We start from the raw sequence: 20234 nt of genomic DNA on the forward strand, positions 1-20234 counted from the left end.
CACACACACACACACACACACACACACACACACAAAACTGCAGTCTCAGGCAAGGCAGTGTGGTTTCAGTTGCCTGAGACTGCTGTCACGTGTGTGTGTGTGTGTGTGTGTGTGTGTGTGTGTGTGTGCACGCATGCATGTGTGTGTCTATTGTTGATAAAGGCCAATGGCCAAAAGCCTTAATTGTGAGAGTCTCTTTGTTGTGCCTACCTGCGACTCAGCATCTCCATGGTGAGTAGCAACTTTTCTTCTCAAAATACTGTAAAAAGAGCTTTATTTAGCTACAGGCTGTCAAATTACAGGTACTTAACTGACTTCTTAATTCAATTCAAGTATTCCTCTGCCATATAGAAGAAGTTGTCAAGAAGAAATATGTTACATCTGCATGTAATACTGTGGGGATCATTTTCCTAGCTAATTTATTGAAACTGGATACAATGTGATGGGATGTGAGATGATAGGTGGTGTATGAAGAACAGTTCTACAAGTGGTTAGAAAAAATGACACTTTTATTAGAAACCAAATTGCTACACAGAAGGAACATGAATTAGTCTCACAAATTAATGGCTCTTGGAGAAGATCACCTGGTAAATTTTATGGTGCTAAATAAAAAGAGTGTGTGGTAAGAATAGTAGTCACTGCTCAAAGCCGCCAACTTGACACAGAGTATCTGGCAGCGCAACATTGAATTTCTACTGTTACATGATGCGGGATTAATTGCCTCTTGTGAGAAATACTGGTGGCAAGATGAAAAATGAAGTTCACATTGCTATCTTGCGTGAATTAACAGCAGTGATGGACAGACTCGTACAGTACCCACGTGGGCACAAAACACACACCAGTTTCAATGGTTGTGGCATGAACTATTACTTACTCACAATGCTCTGTAGGGGTTGTGGAAACAGTGTGGTGTGGGAGTATCTTTAGAGGTGACTGTGGATGTCTCAACCTCAAGCACGTCACCACATGGCATGTTTGTCGAGATACGGGTGAGGGATCAAATGGATGTTGACTCCATGAGAAGAAAAGCTGGACTGGGCAAAGCTAGGATGGCTGAAGCCTCATCAGACCCAGAAAATGTTCTTTGAACTGGTAGCTGGTGACCATTGTATCTAGTTATCCAGTCATGGAGCAGAATCAGCAGATTGTGAGGGAAGTTGGTACGTGAAAAAAAAAATCACTGCTTTAGCAGACATCTGTAGCAATCTATGAATGTGTGGGAAAGCTAGGGTCTTTGTGCAGCTAAGGGCCACCATACAGCTCCCTTCCCCCTCCTAACAAAAGTGGAGTTTCTATGACGAGCGAGGTGTGCCAATGAAAGCTGGTACCAATGAAGTGGCATCTTCCAGCGTTGAGACTGTGGGTGGTGGAATTGATGCTGTGGGTGCTGGTCATGCAACTGAGGTAACTGCTAGACATTGGGGCTCCACATGTGAGGTAGTCAGGGCAGCCAGCTGTCAGTTGTGCTTGCCCACTGCATGACAGTGAGCTCTAGCATGGTGCCGATGGTGAGCGCAAGCAATGAGTAAGCTGACGGCACAGGGAGTGGGGGGTGCAAGGCCTGTTCAGCTTGGGGCTGTGTTCTGTGCTATGTGCACAGCTATGAGAAGATGCTGACTTCAGTTGACAGTGTGGGGAGTGGAGGCAGGGTTGTGGTGGCATTTCCAGGCGGTTTGCAGGTAGGCGCTGACGGCTGGGTGGCCGTGTTTGACAGCTGAAAACACAGGTGCCAGGTGCGGCAGGCATGCACCGCTGATGCCTCCGGTGTGAAGACTGGCAGTGGCAGTCCTGGGGTGCAGCTCTGTTAGTGCACAAAATAACGCTGGTCTGGGAGAAGTGGGGACTGTGTCAAGGGCTCAATCGGCTGCTGGCTGTGTCAGAGCCGGAATCGTTGTGTTGGGCATAATTTGCGAGTGAGATGGAGGGGCAGCACATGAGTGCCCTGGGTGTCGGGGATGCTGGCGCCTGTGTTGTTGGTGGTTGATGGGTCGGCGGTGGCACCTGTGTAGCGAGCTTAGTTTTACACAATGAGCCCGGTCGTGATGTGAGGCAAGTGCCTCAGGGGCTTTGGTGGTAGAGGTTTTTGGCTCAATGTCCGCAGTGGCGGCATGAGCGACAATAGTACTGGTGCTGTCAGGGGGCTGACATCATTAGCAGCACTGGCATCAGCAGAGGTGTGCCCCTGAGGGATGTTGACAAATGTGGTAGATGGGCTTGCTGTTGTGAGATCAGGCAGTATATAGATAGGTTTCAGCTTATCAATCGAAATAATGGTAGTGGTGTTGTGCTGGTTAAATGTCGTGGCATTCTGTTTCAGGACATGGTGGGGGCCAGAGTAGTGTGCAAAAAGTGGGCCTGAGGAGTGTCAATGTGCATCATAACATGGGTGCATGAGGCAAGGTCACTGTGAATAAATGTCCTGCATTAGCCATGGCAGTAGGGAGGGATGAGCCACAGACAGATCATGCAGTCCTGCATGCTGGCAATGAATTAAGGCTGACCTCATCCATCCGTTGCCAGGGCAGCAGGCCTTAGGAAGTCACCTAGTATGGCAAGCAGCTGGTCATAAACAAAGTCAAGTGGTTCACGTTTCAAGGTCGGTCCTGTGAGTGATGCGGAGGCTACGAAGTACTAGCAGCAGCACAGTGGTCCACCTTCTGTTGTGGCAAGTGAGGGTGGCCTTCAAGGTGCTACAGAGCCACATCACAATGCTACAGGCAGAAAGGTAGCTCAACATCAGATGCCAGTCAGCATCGCATAGGTACAACAGTGCCCAGAAGAGAGCTGACGTGAACTGGCGCCTGCTGTCCAGCAGACAGCTGAAATGGGCAATACCCATGGAGACGAAAGCAGTGGCTACCATGGCAGTTGTGAAATTGTGTATCAGCATTGTCTCAGGCCAGTGGGTGAGTCTGTTCACCAAGGTGAAGAGGTAGTGGCAGCTGTCAGAAGAAGATAATGGCTCACAGTGTCCACATGAACGTGGGCAAAGTGATAGCTGACATCAGGGAAGAAGGGGGGTGTGTATGTGGCAGCCAACCTTGGCTCACTGACAGGTGAGGAGAGGCAGGTATGACTCAGGTCCTGCAGTACCCCTGGCCATGCAAATGATGCTGTACCAGAGTGGTGGATGCATGCGTGCCAGGTTGTGCAACCAGGTGGGCATAGTTAGCTGGAGGATACACTGCACCAGATACTACTGTCTGAGCTGGAAGCCAGCATACATTGAAGGTGGAGTCTGGAAGTGGCATCCATGCATAGGTGGGAGAGTTGTAGTCCAGGGAAGAGGTAATGATGCAGATGCGGCTGAGGTAGTCAGTGATGACATTGTCAATTCATACGACATGATGTATGTCAGCAGTAAATTAAGGCACGAAGAACAGCCACCAGAATTGATGTGATGAGCACTGGTCATAGACATTTGCAAGGGCAAAAGTGATAGGCTTGTGGTCAGAAAAGACTATGAAGTGACAGGCCTCCATTGACAGCCAAAAGTATTTGATTGCCTCATGGATGGCAAGGAGCTCTCTGTTGTATGCCAGGTGTCGCTGGTGTGTTGCTACAGGACAGCACCAGTGCCCATCTGGCTGACATCAATAATGATGGCAAGGAGCAGTGGGATGGGGTTGGAGAAGCAGGATAGCATCCACCAAGGCATGCTTGGTGGCAGAGAAGCTGTCTTCCATTTGTGGCATCCACGGCACCACCTTGATGAGCATCTCGTCCAAGTAGGCGAAGCAGCAGGGCAAGCCTCACAAGACACAGTCCAAGAAACACTGACACGTTTAGGCAGCATTATGGAGGCTGGAGGTCATGAAGGTGCTCTCATAGAGACCAAAGGCATAATGATAGCAGTCTTTTGGATGTCCTCAGGTGTGAGTGGAATCTGGGTGAAAGCCTTGATGCAGTCAATTGTGCTGAAAATTGTAGGCCCAGCCAGAACGTTGTTGTTGCTGTATAGGAGCTGCACTGAGCACTGGTCACGGATAGTGCAGGGATTTTGCTTCCAGTAATTGATGCCTGGATGCCAGGAGTCACCCTCCTTCTTGGCAAGGTGAAAGGTGGACACCCATAGGCTCTTCAAATGATGCAGCACACCAGTGCCAAGCAGCTCGTTAAACCCAGCCTTGGAACTATTGAGTTTGTGTGGTGCTAGGGGCAGCAGAAGATGAGTGGTCTGGGGTGGTCTCACTGTAGAGATACGATGATGATGTTTGATTTTTGGGGCGCTCAACTGCACAGTCATCAACACCCGAACAAAGTTCAAATCTTTACACAGTCCAATCGAGCCACTTTCACGGTGTCATGATGAGATGATGAGGACAACACAAACACCTAGTCCCCAGGCAGAGAAAATCGCCAACCTGGCAGGAATTGATCCCAGGGCCCCATGATCCAGAGGCAGCAATGCTAGCCACTAGACTATGAGCTGTGGACCCGAACCTCTCAAGGCATGCTCAGTGGATGTGTGGGTGCAGGAAATTGCACCAGAAGGTCATTGTATGGGCCAGAATACGCCACCTGCTTCACATCAAAGAAACCAGCAGAATGAGTGGTGCACTTCGTTGATCTCCTCGTATCGCTGTAAGCGAGGTGGCGGCCGGCAGCATCAGTTAGCAGGCAGTAGTGCCCACTCTGTTAATGGGGCCAGTGACATCAACGACAGTGAAGATCCAGGGAAAGGTATTGTTGCAGGCTGAGGTCGAGGATACCATGATGTATGCCGTAGATGGGGATGGTGGAGTTATTTACTGCCATCAGGGGGACGGATGAGGTGGCACCTGGGTCCTGTATAAGATGCCGTGGAAAGATACACAGCTGAGAGCCAGTGTCGATCAGGAACAGTGTGTTGGAGCAAGTGTCATGGACAAACAGATGGTGGGAGGCTGAGGAGCAGCTGGGCCTGCCTAATCTTGACAGCTGTTTGTATTTGTGTGCCAAGAGCAGGTTCTCTGCAGCTTGCAATGTCCAGGCTGAAGTGTTCACTGTACTAACAGAGGCTGTCTGTGTCATCAGAGGTATCAGCAGGGAGGCTAGAGCTGCAGCTGTGGTAGCTGCCATTGGACTAGCAGCTGGTGCAGTGTAGAGGGTGGTGGTTGGAAATGAGGTGGGCCACAGTTGCCTGAAGTGTTGCCATGTTGGTGCTGAGGCAGGCGAGCATGTCATATACTCTCGGCTGCTGGGCACCGAGCTGCGGGCCAGCAGGTATGTGAGCAATTGGTAATGTCATTAGCAGCAGCGAGTGTGAGCTTGTTGTAGGGAGGGAGCACGACGGTCACACGAGTGTGCATAGCGGGGATGGAGTTGATGCTTGGCAGCAGCAGTGGCAGTCAGGGAGGCCAGCATCTCACACATCCTGTCAGCAAGGCTGGTGTTGTCAGTGAGGAGGAGGCCAGTGTGTGATGCCACAGCTGTTTGTATCAGGGCCAATCAATATTGTATAGGAACCCATCAGAGACCATGTTTGGGTCTGTCAGGCTCCTGATGTTTGATGCAAGAATTACAAGGCTTGCCAGTCCCTGCACTGCTGAAGAGAAAGTAGGATCAGGCTTTGCTGCATCTTTACTTGCAACATGAGGCAGCACCACAGTGCCTCATAGTGGTCAGTGGCTGGAGGCAGTGGGACGACATGGCATACCTCCATCGCATATGTCAGCTCCAGGCTGATCTCCGTAGTGAACTTTGTGCTGTCCTGGGTGATACCACAGTTGGCGGGGGTGTCTGCAGAGGGAAGCCACAGCATGGGTGAACAGAGTGGTGGCAGCAGGAAGGGAATCGGACATTGACGGATTGGTGCTGGTAGGAACAGTGGCAGCAGTTGCAGAGGTGGTTGCAGGCAGCAGCACAGTGTCTGACACTGGGATTGAGGCTGCTGGCTGTCGCATCACTGCGAGTTCCATGTGTAGTGGTGGTGTTTCTGCTTTCCAGCTCTGCAAGGTCTGTGGTCAGGTCAGCAATGACGACGTGTGGCAATGGAGCAGTGGCCATGTGTGGCAAGGCATCAATTGGGCCAGGGGGCAGAAGCTATGTTGCACAGGGGACAAACATGTGGAACACACGTGAGGGGAAGTGTCCATAGCATGTTAACTAAGTTGCTGCTGGGATACACATGTGTGTGAGACTGTTATGCACAGATAACAGGACAAGCTGGCCTACGGCAATCATAATTTGAAAATTAAGTCACCAGATTTTATCACCATTGGTGGGATTTTTTCCCTATCTAATTTACTAAAACTGAATACAATGCAATGGAGTGTGGCATGATAGGTGCTGTATAAACAACAGTTCAACATTTGGTTAGAAAAATGACACTTTTATTTAAAACCGAATTGCTACACAGAAAGAACATGAATTAGTCTCACAAATTAATAGTCCCTGGAGGTAAATGGGTGCACGGTAAGATAAGGAGAGTAGCTGCACAAGGTTGCTATTCCAACCCAGGGTATTCACTGAATTGCTGCTGATGCGGGGTGTGGGATTAATTGTCTCTCATAGGAAATATCAGCAGCAAAACCAAGAACAACATTCACAGGGCTGTCACACTTGCATTAATGGCAGTAACAGGTAGACTCATACAGTACCCACGTGGGCACAAAACACACACTGGTCAGATTGTTTGCAGTGTAAACTTTCAGTTACTCACTGGGCTTTGTAACTGGTGTGGAAATGGCACAGCGCAGGAGGATCTTTAAACTTAATGGTGAGTGTCTCAACCTCAAGCATGTCACCACTGGCATGTCCCTTGGAACATGCACACGGGACCAAACCAGTGCTGACACTATAAGGAGAAGAGCCAGAGTGGGTGCAGCTAGGTTGACAGAGGCCTTGCCAAACCTTGAGCCAGTCGCCAGTGACCTTAGTGTCCTGGTATCCGGTCATACAGCAGAATCCATAGCTTGTGGCAGAAGCCAGCATTTGAAGAAAAAGCTTGCTGCCTTAGCAGGTGGCTGTAGCAATCTAGGAATGTGTGGGAATGCTAGGAGACTGATGATGTGTGGCTAAGGGTGGCCATGATACCAATCCTGGTGTTAGACGTTGACCACCATAGTTCACTCAAAAAGGTTTTTGTTGTATATTTCACCTCTTTCTGAACTAAAATCAGATTTGATAAAGGTCACTACAGCTTTTAAATGAAAGATTCCAATCTACATACACACTCTGCAAGCCACCATATGGTGTGTGGCAGAGGGTGCCATGTACCACTACTAGTCTTTCCCTCCCTGTCCCACTCACAAAAATAGAGGAAAAAATGACTGTCTATACTCCTCTGTATGAGCCCTAATTCCTCATATTATCTTCACAGTCCTTACATGCAATGTATGTTGGCAGCAGTAGAATCACTTGGCAGTCAGCTTCAAATGCCAGTTCTCTAAATTTTCTCAGTAGTGTTCCTCGAAAAAATCATCGTCTTCCCTCCAGGGAGTCCCATTTCAGTTCCCAAAGCATCTCCATAACACTTATGCATTGTTCAAACCTACTGTTAACAAATCTAGCAGTCTGCCTCTGAATTGCTTCAGTATCTTTCTCCAGTCCAATCTGCTACGGATCCCCAACACCCAAGCAGTACTCAAGAATAGGCTGCACCAGCGTCCTAAAAAAGCAGTCTCCTTTACATGTGAACCACACTTTTCTAAAATTCTCCCAATAAACCAAAGTCAACCATTCACCTTCCCTACTACATTTCTCACATGTTTGTTACATTTCACATCAATTTGCAATAAGGCCTTTACAAATGTCTGGTTGTGTCTGTATATGTGCGGATGGATATGTGTGTGTGTGCGAGTGTATACCTGTCCTTTTTTCCCCCTAAGGTAAGTCTTTCCACTCCCGGGATTGGAATGACTTCTTACCCTCTCCCTTAAAACCCACATCCTTTTGTCTTTCCCTCTCCTTCCCTCTTTCCTGATGAAGCAACCGTTGGTTGCGAAAGATTGAATTTTGTGTGTGTGTTTGTGTTTGTTTGTGTGTCTATCAACATCCCAACGCTTTAGTTTGGTAAGTTACATCATCTTTGTTTCTAGATATATAATACACATTCAGACTTAAGAGTATCATACAGTTAAATGTCAAGCTTTTTTTCTGAGGTGGAGGGTACAGGGTGTAGGGAAGCAGCCTACTCACGCTGTATAAAATTCACATCAGTTTTTCCATTGTGTGCCAGCCTAGTCTGCTGTAACTAGCTCTGACATCATAAATGTTGCGCAATACTTTAAAAATCAAGTAAATAACCTGAAACGTTTCTAGCATGTCAGGAGTATTACTAAATCAATATGTGTTGAATGTCAGTTCAATAACTTTAACCATTTTCGAAATTTGTACGTTTTTCTGTAAAAATCATTGGCGCAACAGAAAAGAGCTAGAAACTTAAAAATTTATATTTAGATTCCTTTTGCATAATAATTTAGTAGAAACAGTATTCTGGATCTCACAAATTAAAATTTTAGTTGAAATTCATGATTTTCTGGTTTTTGTCTTAAAAAGTAAGGAAGCAAGATAGATTAAGTAGGCGAATAAATAAAGCTAGGATGTTTAAATTTAAGTAGAAGGGAGATCCGCTATAATCATAAAGATGTGAGATGTTTCAACTGAATAACTATAAAACTATAACGATAGCGTATCTCCAAAGGGCAAGTTCAGAGCTCGTCTACTGCACGTAGTGTAATTAAATTAATTATCTCGCCCAAAATATTTGACTTAGCCATGTCAGACTTTTATTATGATTACTTACCTGTGTGTTGATTTCACATTTAAATTGAGAGCTTCATTGGCCATCAGCAAAGGAAGCAATGATTTATTCAATAACTTAAAGTGGTGCATTACTAGCCCAGCGGCTAGTCGGGAGAGTGGATTTGATCAGGCGTTCCCTTAGCCGTCCACACTGTGGCTTTATATGTAAGAATGCTGCGCGAGGAAGAAAGGCCCCAGTTCTCTCCAGACGCTGATTAGCGCACCACCAGTGCCGGGAGTCGCGTCGCGTCGGTATCATTGCTATAAACAGCCTCGGATGCCGTAATAAGTTACTCGAGATACGCGTAACCATGAAATCGTTTTCGAGTGAAGTGTTAATTCTGGGATGACTTTAATGATCTATCTTCAGTTTGCATATGTCGTATTTTCATGTGCCGTTGTGGGACAGACATTCTACCATTATTTAGTGTGGCATTTGATGAACATTATCATCAAATTATGGCGAGCATTCACTTAAACATTTAATTTGAACAGTTATAGTTGCATCAGCGTATTAGACTCTGAACTGCTCTGGTAGTTGGATCGTGTGGATTCTTTTTGGTCTGTGACTTTCAGAATATAGTGAACATTTTAGAGAGAATAGTTTTTTATTATGAATCCCAGACAATCTCCTAATTCCTCAGAGCTATAAGCTGTAGCTATAAATGTATTTCTCAGATGAAGTGGGCACTAGGAATTCTAATTACAGGCTTCACGTTTTGCTAATCACTTTCTGGTTGCCAATATTGTAGTTAGAGAGCCAGTGTTGAGAACGGCAAACAACAGCATTAAATAAATAATAGGAACATTTTTATAAATTCAATAATTCCACCCGCCGCCCCACATATGTTGCTAATCGGCCGGGAAAGAAACTGAGTAAAAGTGAAAGTGATTTTTAAATATTCGGATTTGGTAGTGAAATGCGACACGCAACTGAGTAATAGAACAGTGATAGTGTTACGTGTGCATGTGGACGACACAATTGGATTAACAACATATCTGGATTGACGGAGCTGGCACTGAGTCTAGCGGCGCTGCCGGCATCACGAGAAGCCAGTTTCGCCTCACCGCAGTCATCCGCCGGAGCAACCAGAGCCGTGCCTGCAGTTGCGGGCCACGCAAACACACAGCAGCCGTCAAAGTGCCGTCTGCATTTCAACGCGCCGTGTCACATCAGTAATCCTGGTACGCCACGCCGGCAATGCCATACGTCGTGCAGAAGGAACTAAGTTAAGTGAAAAGCTGTTAAAAATTTTACTAACCTGCACTAAAAGACTGTCGGCGATGGAACCGCCACAAGAAACTGAGGTTAAACTTAAATTAGAACCTATGTCTGTTTAGGGAACTGTAAATCCAGACAACGGTTCAAGTGTAAATATGCATGAAAATAGTAATGTTAAAGTGAAATATGAAGTATTGTCTCCTGACAGTAGTGTGAAAAGGGGCAATGACTCAATAATAGAGACCCCTGTAGTAAAGCAGAAATTAGAAATTGTTAATTTATTGGATGATAGTTTATCTGATGAGTTAAAAACGAAACAGTCATCAGAGGTGGTAGAGTTTATCTGATGAGTTAAAAACGAAACAGTCATCAGAGGTGGTAGAGTTTAAAAAGGATAAGTTAGATATGACTGATCGATCAGAAGTTTCATTTAGTTTTGATGATTCTGGTGTTGGAGCTAGTTTTTCGTCACCTGAGTGAGATAAAAAACCAGCTAGTGAGCAACCCAAAGATACTGGGGCTATTGATTTAAATGTTATATTACAAGCAATAGCTGCCAGTAATGCAAAATTGTCAGCCAGTAATGCTAAATTAAAGTATGAGATTGTGGCCAGCCAAACTAATTTTAATAAACGGTTTGAGGCAATGGACAATAAATTAGAATCCAATAAAGCTGAATTCGAAGCTTCCTTCAAGACTGGCTGCAATAAGTTGAAAGAGGATCTGGACAGTTTGAATTATAAAATTGATTACAATTATGAGGATATTAAGAAAAAGGTTGCTCAACAATTTTCTGAAATGTATAAAACAGTAAAATCCGAAGTTGCTGCGGTTCGCAGAGACTTCCAAATGGAAGATGCGAAGCTGGAGCACAAGTTAACAGAAAAGATAGAGGCGGAATCTGAACTGTGCTCAGATAGGTTTAATGATGTTAATATAAAAGTAAACATATGTCAAGCAGAAGTAGACGCAATCAAAACTGATACTACTCATATTGTGCAAAGAGTAGATAATGTTGAAATGAGAGTAGAAAATATTTGTACTAACATTGCTAACATTGAGAGTAAAGTAGCTTCAGTAACTTCTGGTAATGGTAATATACAACAAGTTGTAGCTGTAAACGCCGCTTTTATCGGGTGTCAGCAGTTCTTGTGGTTCGATCCAGATAAAAATATCCACCCGCTAGATTTCTGGAATGATTTTGAAGATGTGATTCCACCAGCTTGGTCTGAACAAGAGAAAATCTCATTTATTAGAAGCCATTTAGCAGGTGACGCCAAGCGTTGGTCAGCTGATGTTATGTTGAAGTGTAAAACATTAGCGGAATTTAAAACAGCTTTCATTAATGAGTATTGGTCTAGTAATAAGCAAAATGAAGTGTTGAGAGAATTTTGGAGTGGAAAATGCTTCAATGTAGGCAAGGAAGAGTTTTCCAGGTCATGAATCTCACGTTTGTCACATTTGGCCAAAAAGCTAAAACCTGAAATGATAATACTAGGTCTTGAAGCCAAACTGCCATGGTACTGGCAAACTAGAATTATATCTGCCCCTAGAGACAATCTGGATCGTTTCATTGAATATTTGGAACATGTAGAGCGTGTGGCTGCCAATGAGGAGCAAGCACGTAATAACAGAAATGCTAATAACACTAGTAGTAATTTTAAGAACGAGCAGAATGGCAATGTAAACATCAGAACAGTAGGTGTTCGCCATCCTAAGAGAGGTAGGAATTGGAGAAATAATTATCAGAACCAACAATGGCATCCAAATGATAGTAATTTTGTTCCGAACAAAATTATGCAGGTAAACAACAGTGCGGAAAGCAATGCTGTGCCAGTTAACTATAATGGAAATAAAGGAAACATTAGTAGGCCGAGGCAGGAAAACTAGTTCCCGTCTATGAGGACACTGGCGCTCACCAGGCGGTTACTTTTCCTAAGCCAGTAATTACAGTAATTGGAAAGACAGATCAGAATACTCAGACTGAACATGTGGATGAGGAGTCGGTAGCATCTAAGGATACAGCAGAAATATTAGATCACTCACAGTATTTGATAGATATCGTGTTAGAGACGCTTTCTAAGTGGGAAGAGAAAGAGAAGGCGCAGCAGTGTAACGGTAGGGAAGAGCTACAAAATACTGAATTGTCAGGTGAAGAAGCAGAAGAAATTCATGCTTATATTTATAATGAGGATGATGTGCTCTTATCTAAAGTGCCTGTGCAGGATGTTGATACTGTACTAATAGATTTAGGACAGGAGGTATGTGAGAATGTAGAGGATAGCCTGTTGGGGGTCGATGAACCTGGTAGCTGTGACCAGTTGTCACTTGAGAAGGAACCCGACGGTAATAGTGAAAGTGGTTTAGCTGTAACTAATGTTATGCCCGGTCTGGAGGCGCAGAATTGCTCAGACTACAGTAATTTGGGTCATGTTCAGCAAACTAAATGTAATGAAGTCGTGCGGTGCTTCGATTTGAAATTAATAGACTGACTGGAAAAGGCAGCTGAAAATGTAATTCAGGAAACCCCTACACACTTTGACATAAATGTAATGAAGACAGATGTCGATCACTTTAGTTGGAGACAAATCCAAAAGGAACTATTGGATGAGTTTGAGGAACCACCTGTACCAACTAGAATAAGCCACCCTATAAATATGGTGAGTATGTTGGGTATCAATGTAAGTTGTCTCTTAGACAGTGCAAGTGGGGTGAGTGCGATATCTCAGTCCTTCTTTGATGCATTACCTGGTAAAGACAAGCTTACAGTAATGAGGGTATCAGGACTAAGAATAATTGGTGCTACTGGCAAGGTGTCAAAAACGGTAAAGCAAGAAGCTTTACTGCCCTTTGATATTAATGGTAATTTAATTGATCATCCATGCTTAATTGTAAATAATCTCAGTATAGAGGTTTTAATTGGCATAGATTTCTTGTTGAAATATCAGAGTGTTGTTGACTTTGAAAGAAGCCAGTTAAAAATGGTCTTGCCGATAACCAGAGTAATTACGGTACCTTTTATTGATAAACATGTAGTAACTAATGATGAAACTTGGGAGCTGCCTATACGAGTTCTGAAAAATAGGAGATATTGGGATGAAGGTGTTAATCTTATTAAAAGTAAGCTAAACACAGAAGAAAGAAAGAAGTGTCATGACGCAAAAGCTGTACCCACCAGTTTTGAAATAAGTCAGTTAGTCCTTGTCAAAACCAAGGAAATATCAAAGAAAATAAATGCAGAAACAAAGAAATTCATGTTTGTATACCAAGGACCTTTCAGGATGATAGGAAAACCACATGCCAATGCATATAGGCTAGAGTACCCTAAGAGTAAAAAGATATTAGGTCTCAGGAACGTGATCAACCTAAAGAAGTTCATAGGTAGTGAATGAATTCTGTAGGGAGGAGGTTGTTCTGTAACCTCTACACAGTGTGGCAGCTGTGCAGTCCCAGCTGTGTGAGATCATCTTTCCTTTTCAGGTCTCACTCATTCTTCATCTTTCCTATCCACCAAAATTTTGGCTCTTACTCCCAAATACTAAAATCTTCTGGTATGACTATCAAACCAGCATTAAACTAATGAATTCTGTAGGGAGGAGGTTGTTCTGTAACCTCTACACAGTGTGGCAGCTATGCAGTCCCAGCTGTGTGAGATCATCTTTCACATTTCAGATCTCACTCTCTCTTCATCTTTTCTATCCACCTAAAATTTCGACCTCTTCTTTGCAACACATTAAATTTTCTGTTTTGGTTATCAAACCAATAATAAACTAATTAATTCTGTAGGGAGGAGGTTGTTCTGTAACCTCTACACAGTGTGGCAGCTGTGCAGTCCCAGCTGTGTGACATCTTCTTTCCTTTTCAGGTCTCACTCATTCTTCATCTTTCCTATCTACAAAAATTTCTACGCCTTCTTTCCAATACGAAAGTTTTCTGAAACCAATGAATTCTGTAGGGAGGAGGTTGTTCTGTAACCTCTACACAGTGTGGCAGCTGTGCAGTCCCAGCTGTGTGAGATCTTCTTTCCCATTTCAGATTTCACTCTCTCTTCATCTTTTCTATCCATCTAAAATTTCGACCTCTTCTTTCCAACACATTAAATTTTCCATTATGGTTATCAAGCCAATAATAAACTAATGAATTCTATAGGGAGGAGGTTGTTCTGTAACCTCTACACAGTGTGGCAGCTGTGCAGTCCCAGCTGGGTGAGATCTTCTTTCCCATTTCAGGTCTCACTCTATCTTCATCTTTCCTATCCACCAAAGTTTCGACTCCTTCTTTGCAATACGAAAATTTTCTGTCATGGCTATTAAGCCATGAGTTCTGTAACCATTCTATCCACCGACAGTGAAGAAACTACCTAATGTGACAAACCTAACAGTGACATAAACAATAGAGAAGTATGATGTAATTATGATACAAAAGTATTTGAGTAAAAAGTATGTATAGAACCTTGGTAATATTATAAGTACAAAGTTGTTGTTTTATTGGAAATGGTCCACCAACAGTAATTTAAAAAGATATACAAATTTGTGTACAAGCAGGATCTGAAGTGGCAGTGAAACCTATTGTATGCTGTAGAGCTAACTAATTAATAGTAAAAGAGATTGCTTAGTGTTATGAAAAATATGCAGATAAGTTGTAAGAATGAACTCACCTTGTGTAGCAAGGAATGGCAGTGTAATAGAGTTGAGTAGTGTTTGTGGTTAAGACATGAAGGACACGTCCCTGAAGTATTTATAAGGTTGGAGCTGGCCATTAATTTGGTGTAGTGTGTGACAGAACACACCTACATGTATTGAGGTTACGAGTTGGAGGCGTGAATGCAACTATAGGTACCCTTATGTTAGATGAGACAGAGCCGCTCATGGTGTCCTATAGGTTTAAGGGATTTAGCATTACGCTCGTCCATAATTACTTAATGCATTTTAGTGGTAGGCCGAGAGAGACTACTTGTGGTTTCAGCGTCCGATCGAGTGGAAATGGATTGCCACGTGAGCAAACTGATCAGCTGCAATACACTATAGATATGAAATAAATGTGCTATCCTATGTGTTAAATGTTAGTAGAGTGAGTGTTAAATAAGTACATACACTAGCAACATAATTTAGTAACATAATAGCAGACGTGAAACATTATTTATAGCTCAGCATAAGTACACTTTGATGAAGTAAGTACATAATTGCAGATGTGGAACTGACACAGCAGCAGAGGACCAATAAGTGGATTTAGTAGTCAACTAAACGTAGTGTGTTTTGAACACTCAGAACTGTACTATTACCACAAGTTACTCACATGTACAAAGAAGCTGGGAAGACAACTGCTAATCAAATATACTATCTCTAAGAATAAGGTGATCGAAGATGAGTCAGCTAAGTAAATAAAATACAAATGCATCAGGAATGTACGGAGCATTGGTTCAGTGTTCCGGCCCAGAAATAATAAATTGAAATTAAATAGGATTTATGATTGTATGCCTTGAGCATAAATTTTCTCTAGTACATGACTAACGGCGTTTTGAGCCATTTGTTTATTGATTTTATGACAGTTAAGTAACCACGAGAGTAAAATTGAAAAAGTTCTGCTAACTTGGTTCCAGTAACATCTTGAAATGTAAAATGTATATATCCCCATTTCATTGTGACCCACCCTTAGATATTAACTGAACAGAGTCTGAGGCACTCTTTTTATTTGTTCTACGGGAAAAACCAGATAATGGCAGCCTGGTAGCTGCGTGAAAGCATGGAGTGACTTGGACACAACTCACACTGACCACTCCCCTTTCCCCATGAAATTTAGAGTGAATGTGAAGGACACACTCCATAGAAACTTCCCCTCCTCTACCCTTGTGAATGGAAGTGTAGAACGCCATCCAAACCGGCTACAACTATGTGTGTAAAAATGAAATTGTCATGATTTGTGAAATTTTCTTTCAGGTTTAGAAAAGACTGCTAAGATATAATTATCTGTTTATGTATCGTGAATAACTGTGTTATTTTCTTTGAATTTGTGTATGTAAAAATGTATTTAATGGATTTAAGATTTTCATAATTTTACATATGTTATGTGTTTGTCTGTCTAAGGCAATATGTATGCCAAAGTGTTTAATTGATTTTGCTTAAATTTTGAGTGGTAATGTTGCTTAAGAGGCAGTGAACATGCCAGCAATTTAAATAATTGAAGTAGGTAATCAGTTTTCTTTTAATATTTCTATATGTTTACATTTCAATTTTAATTTTCATAGGGAGTTAAGCAGTACTCTTGCTTCCCTTTTTGTAATTAATCTTTTTCCCCCATTTACATTTAAAAAAAAATTAAGTAGAGGGTGATGTAGGGAAGCAGCCTACTCACGCCGTATAAAATTCACATCAGTTTTTCCATTGTGTGGCAGCCTAGTCCGCTGTAACTAGCTCTGATGTCATAAATGTTGCGCAATACTTTAAAAAACAAGTAAATAACCTGAAACATTTCTAGCATGTCAGGAGTAATACTAAATCAATATGTGTTGAATGTCAGTTCAATAACTTTAACCATTTTCGAAATTTGGACGTTTTTCTGTAAAAATCATTGGCGCAACATAAAAGAGCTAGAAACTTAAAAATTTATATTTAAATTCCTTTTGGATAATAATTTAGTAGAAACAGTATTCTGGATCTCACAAATTAAAATTTTAGTTGAAATTCATGATTTTCTGGTTTTTGTCTTAAAAAGTAAGGAAGCAAGATAGATTAAGTAGGCGAATAAATAAAGCTAGGATGTTTAAATTTAAGTAGAAGGGAGATCCACTATAATCATAAAGATGTAAGAAGTTTCAACTGAATAACTATAAAACTATAGCGATAGCGTATCTCCAAAGGGCAAGTTCAGAGCTCGTCTACTGCACGTAGTGTAATTAAATTAATTATCTCGCCCAAAATATTTGGCTTAGCCACGTCAGACTTTTATTATGATTACTTACCTGTGTGCTGATTGCACATTTAAATTGAGAGCTTCATTGGCCATCAGCAAAGGAAGCAATGATTTATTCAATAACTTAAAGTGGTGCATTACTAGCCCAGCGGCTAGTCGGGAGAGCGGATTTGATCAGGCATTCCCTTAGCCGTCCGCACCACGGCTTTATCTGTAAGAATGCTGTGCGAGGAAGAAAGGCCCCAGTTCTCTCCAGACGCTGACTAGCGCACCACCAGTGCCGGGAGTCGCGTCGCGTCGGTATCATTGCTATAAACAGCCTCGGATGCCGTAATAAGTTACTCGGGATACGCGTAACCATGAAATCGTTTTCGAGTGAAGTGTTAATTCTGGGATGACTTTAATGATCTATCTTCAGTTTGCGTATGTCGTATTTTCACGTGCCGTTGTGGGACAGACATTCTACCATTATTTAGTGTGGCATTTGATGAACATTATCATCAAATTATGGCGAGCATTCACTTAAACATTTAATTTGAACAGTTATAGTTGCATCAGCATATTAGACTCTGAACTGCTCTGGTAGTTGGATCGTGTGGATTCTTTTTGGTCTGTGACTTTCAGAATATAGTGAACATTTTAGAGAGAATGGTTTTTGATTATGAATCCCAGACAATCTCCTAATTCCTCAGAGCTATAAGCTGTAGCTATAAATGTATTTCTCAGATGAAGTGGGCACTAGGAATTCTAATTACAGGCTTCACGTTTTGCTAATCACTTTCTGGTTGCCAATATTGTAGTTAGAGAGCCAGTGTTGAGAACAGCAAACAACAGCATTAAATAAATAATAGGAACATTTTTATAAATTCAATAATTCCATCCGCCGCCCCACAAGAGTATCCGGGTATGTGCACTAGCTCTGAAGGGAGAAAATATTTCTCCAAACTGTGACTCGGGAAGTCAAAAATCACAAGAAATGATTAAGAAATAACGATAGAGTGACTGCAAAGATTAATATTAAGAGTTGACAGTGGTTGAAAGATTGAAGATAAGGGGCTAAATTTGAAGGAAGCAAATAAGAAATAAATAATAAATTACATATGCAAATGAAAGAGAACTGATAAGAAAAACTATGTTGATGGAGGACAGAAGAGTGAAAGAAAAGAAAGTTCACTTTAATTTTAAATAATCTACTTATTATTTACTTACCCAGATAGCCTTGCATGTTGAAGCTCTGCTCCCAGGATGGAGAGGTTCACTATCCCTGGATTGAATCTGTCCAGTGGATTAACAACAAGGGTCAGTGTGCCAGCCAGCCTGGATGTTGTTTTCCTGCAGTTTCCCACAATCCCGTAGGTGAATGCAAGGCTGGTATCCATGCCCCAGCTTGGTTACGCAATACACAAACATTTAGAAAACTTTTGCTCACTTTCACATGAATAACTGTATGCAGACAGTTGGGTAGACACCTACCACTGCAGAGGTAATGAGGTGGCAATGGGGAGGGCACCTGGTCAACCCTTAAACTGACCATGCTGACCCTGCACTGATGCAGGAAAAAGGCACACAGGGTGACAAAGAATCTATTCATTGGTGTTCCCATTCTAGTTTGATTAATTTACTTTATGTGAAAATAGAGTATGATTTTCAGAAAGTTTCTTCTTTTTTTCCTAATATTTACTGTTATTTTCTCTGCTCACCATCTTAATACATTTCCTCCATATGATGCAATATTTGTAGATAGTTTTTAACTTCCTCTAATAATCTGCTCATGAGTTCTTTATTTTTCATATTTCAATGCCATAAGCTCATCTTGCACCACAGTTAAGTCAAACTCATCATAACTATTTTGATGCAAGTGATCTATTTAATTATCCTAGAAACACAGGCATGTTGAACAGAATTAACCTTTCACGTTTGTTAGTTCTGCAACACTGCTTGGTGGTTCTAAACTAATAAAAAATAAATAAATGAAACTGAATAATTTTTATACAGTTGTTTGCTACTACCTGCCGGAAACAGAAAACCAGCATTCAGTTTATAAGTATTTGTATACTAATTGCTGCAGGTATCAAAATAAAATTTTTCTTAAATGTTTCAGGTACATGATTGGTGAAGTCCAGTATGGTGGCCGAGTTACAGATGATTTTGACAAAAGATTACTGAACACATTTGCCAAAGTGTGGTTTTTGGAGGACATGTTTTCAGACTCATTTGAATTTTTCAAAGGCTATGGCATTATGAAGTTCAAAAACCTAGAAGAATACTTTCAGGCAATAGATGATATGCCTCCCATTGATCCCCCACAAGTATATGGTCTTCATGCAAATGCTGACATTACGTAAGTTTAAAGTAAAATATTTTTAACATCAGTTTCTGTGTTGATAATTTCCTTTACAGAAACTTTGTATTATGACTGCTTTCAATTCAATATGGATGTCATTGTTTCTTTTGTGTTACCTTCTATAGCTTTTATTTCTTTCACCATCTATTGTTTGACAGATATCAGAGCAATACAACTAAAATGATTCTGGACACAATTTTAAGTATACAGCCCAAGGAATCTGGTGGCTCAGGAGGCGAAACACGAGAAGCTGCTGTTGCTCGCCAGGCAATTGACATGTTACAAAAGCTACCTCCTGATTATGATCCTAATGATGTCAAAGAAAGGCAAGTGTTGCAGTTGCAGAATGCTACTGAAGTTGTATGTGTGATGTTCAGTAATTTATTTTCAACTTTTCCATTTCAGTTGTTATCTGCCATGGCAGCCAATTAGTTTTTTAGCATATCTCTAGAAAATTAAGCTAAAATGGCTCATAAAACCATATTATTAATTCTGATAATGCAAATATAGCTATGTACATCAACCACATTTAGGAAAATTTGTTTATTCAACACAGATAGTTGATAAAATTAATGCCAAGTTCAGTGCCTTTTATCTAGTGAAATCTTATGCTGCTTTCACTTGTAATGTATGCTTGTTACAGGTTGAGAATTATGGGGAGTCTGTCATCCATGAATATTTTTCTACGACAGGAGATAGATAGAATGCAACGAGTTATCAAACTGGTGCGTGCTACACTCAAAGATCTCCTGTTGGCTATAGAAGGCACAATCATAATGAATGAGGTATGCTACATATTCTGAACCTACAAAAAATGCACATAATAATTATAATTTTGCCTCCAAATTTTATTTTCTCTGTTAAGTACCCTTATTGGAAGTTTTGTGACCTTAAAATTACATTGATGTACATGCAAGCATGTATGCATGTTGGACTGTCTGCTTATTACTTCTCTGTAGCACCTGGGAATAACTGTTACCTATTTACAAAGCTGGAGGGGACTATGAATTGTGTTAAGTCCATGTATTGAAT

At 41.9% G+C, this 20234-nt stretch overlaps 1 protein-coding gene across 1 annotated transcript in view; it reads left to right on the forward strand.

Annotated features, from left to right (window-relative positions):
* Nucleotides 1-20234, forward strand: part of LOC126155690 (dynein axonemal heavy chain 8-like) — a 622476-nt gene that overhangs the window by 552299 nt on the left and 49943 nt on the right. Inside the window, exons 40-42 of the mRNA XM_049916245.1 lie at nt 18960-19199; nt 19361-19528; nt 19846-19987. Of these exons, the coding sequence (XP_049772202.1) occupies nt 18960-19199; nt 19361-19528; nt 19846-19987 (550 nt within the window). The remainder of the gene's footprint in view (nt 1-18959; nt 19200-19360; nt 19529-19845; nt 19988-20234) is intronic.

This window comes from Schistocerca cancellata, chromosome 2 (genome assembly GCF_023864275.1).
Source record: "Schistocerca cancellata isolate TAMUIC-IGC-003103 chromosome 2, iqSchCanc2.1, whole genome shotgun sequence".
NCBI classification, from domain to species: Eukaryota; Metazoa; Arthropoda; class Insecta; order Orthoptera; family Acrididae; genus Schistocerca; species Schistocerca cancellata.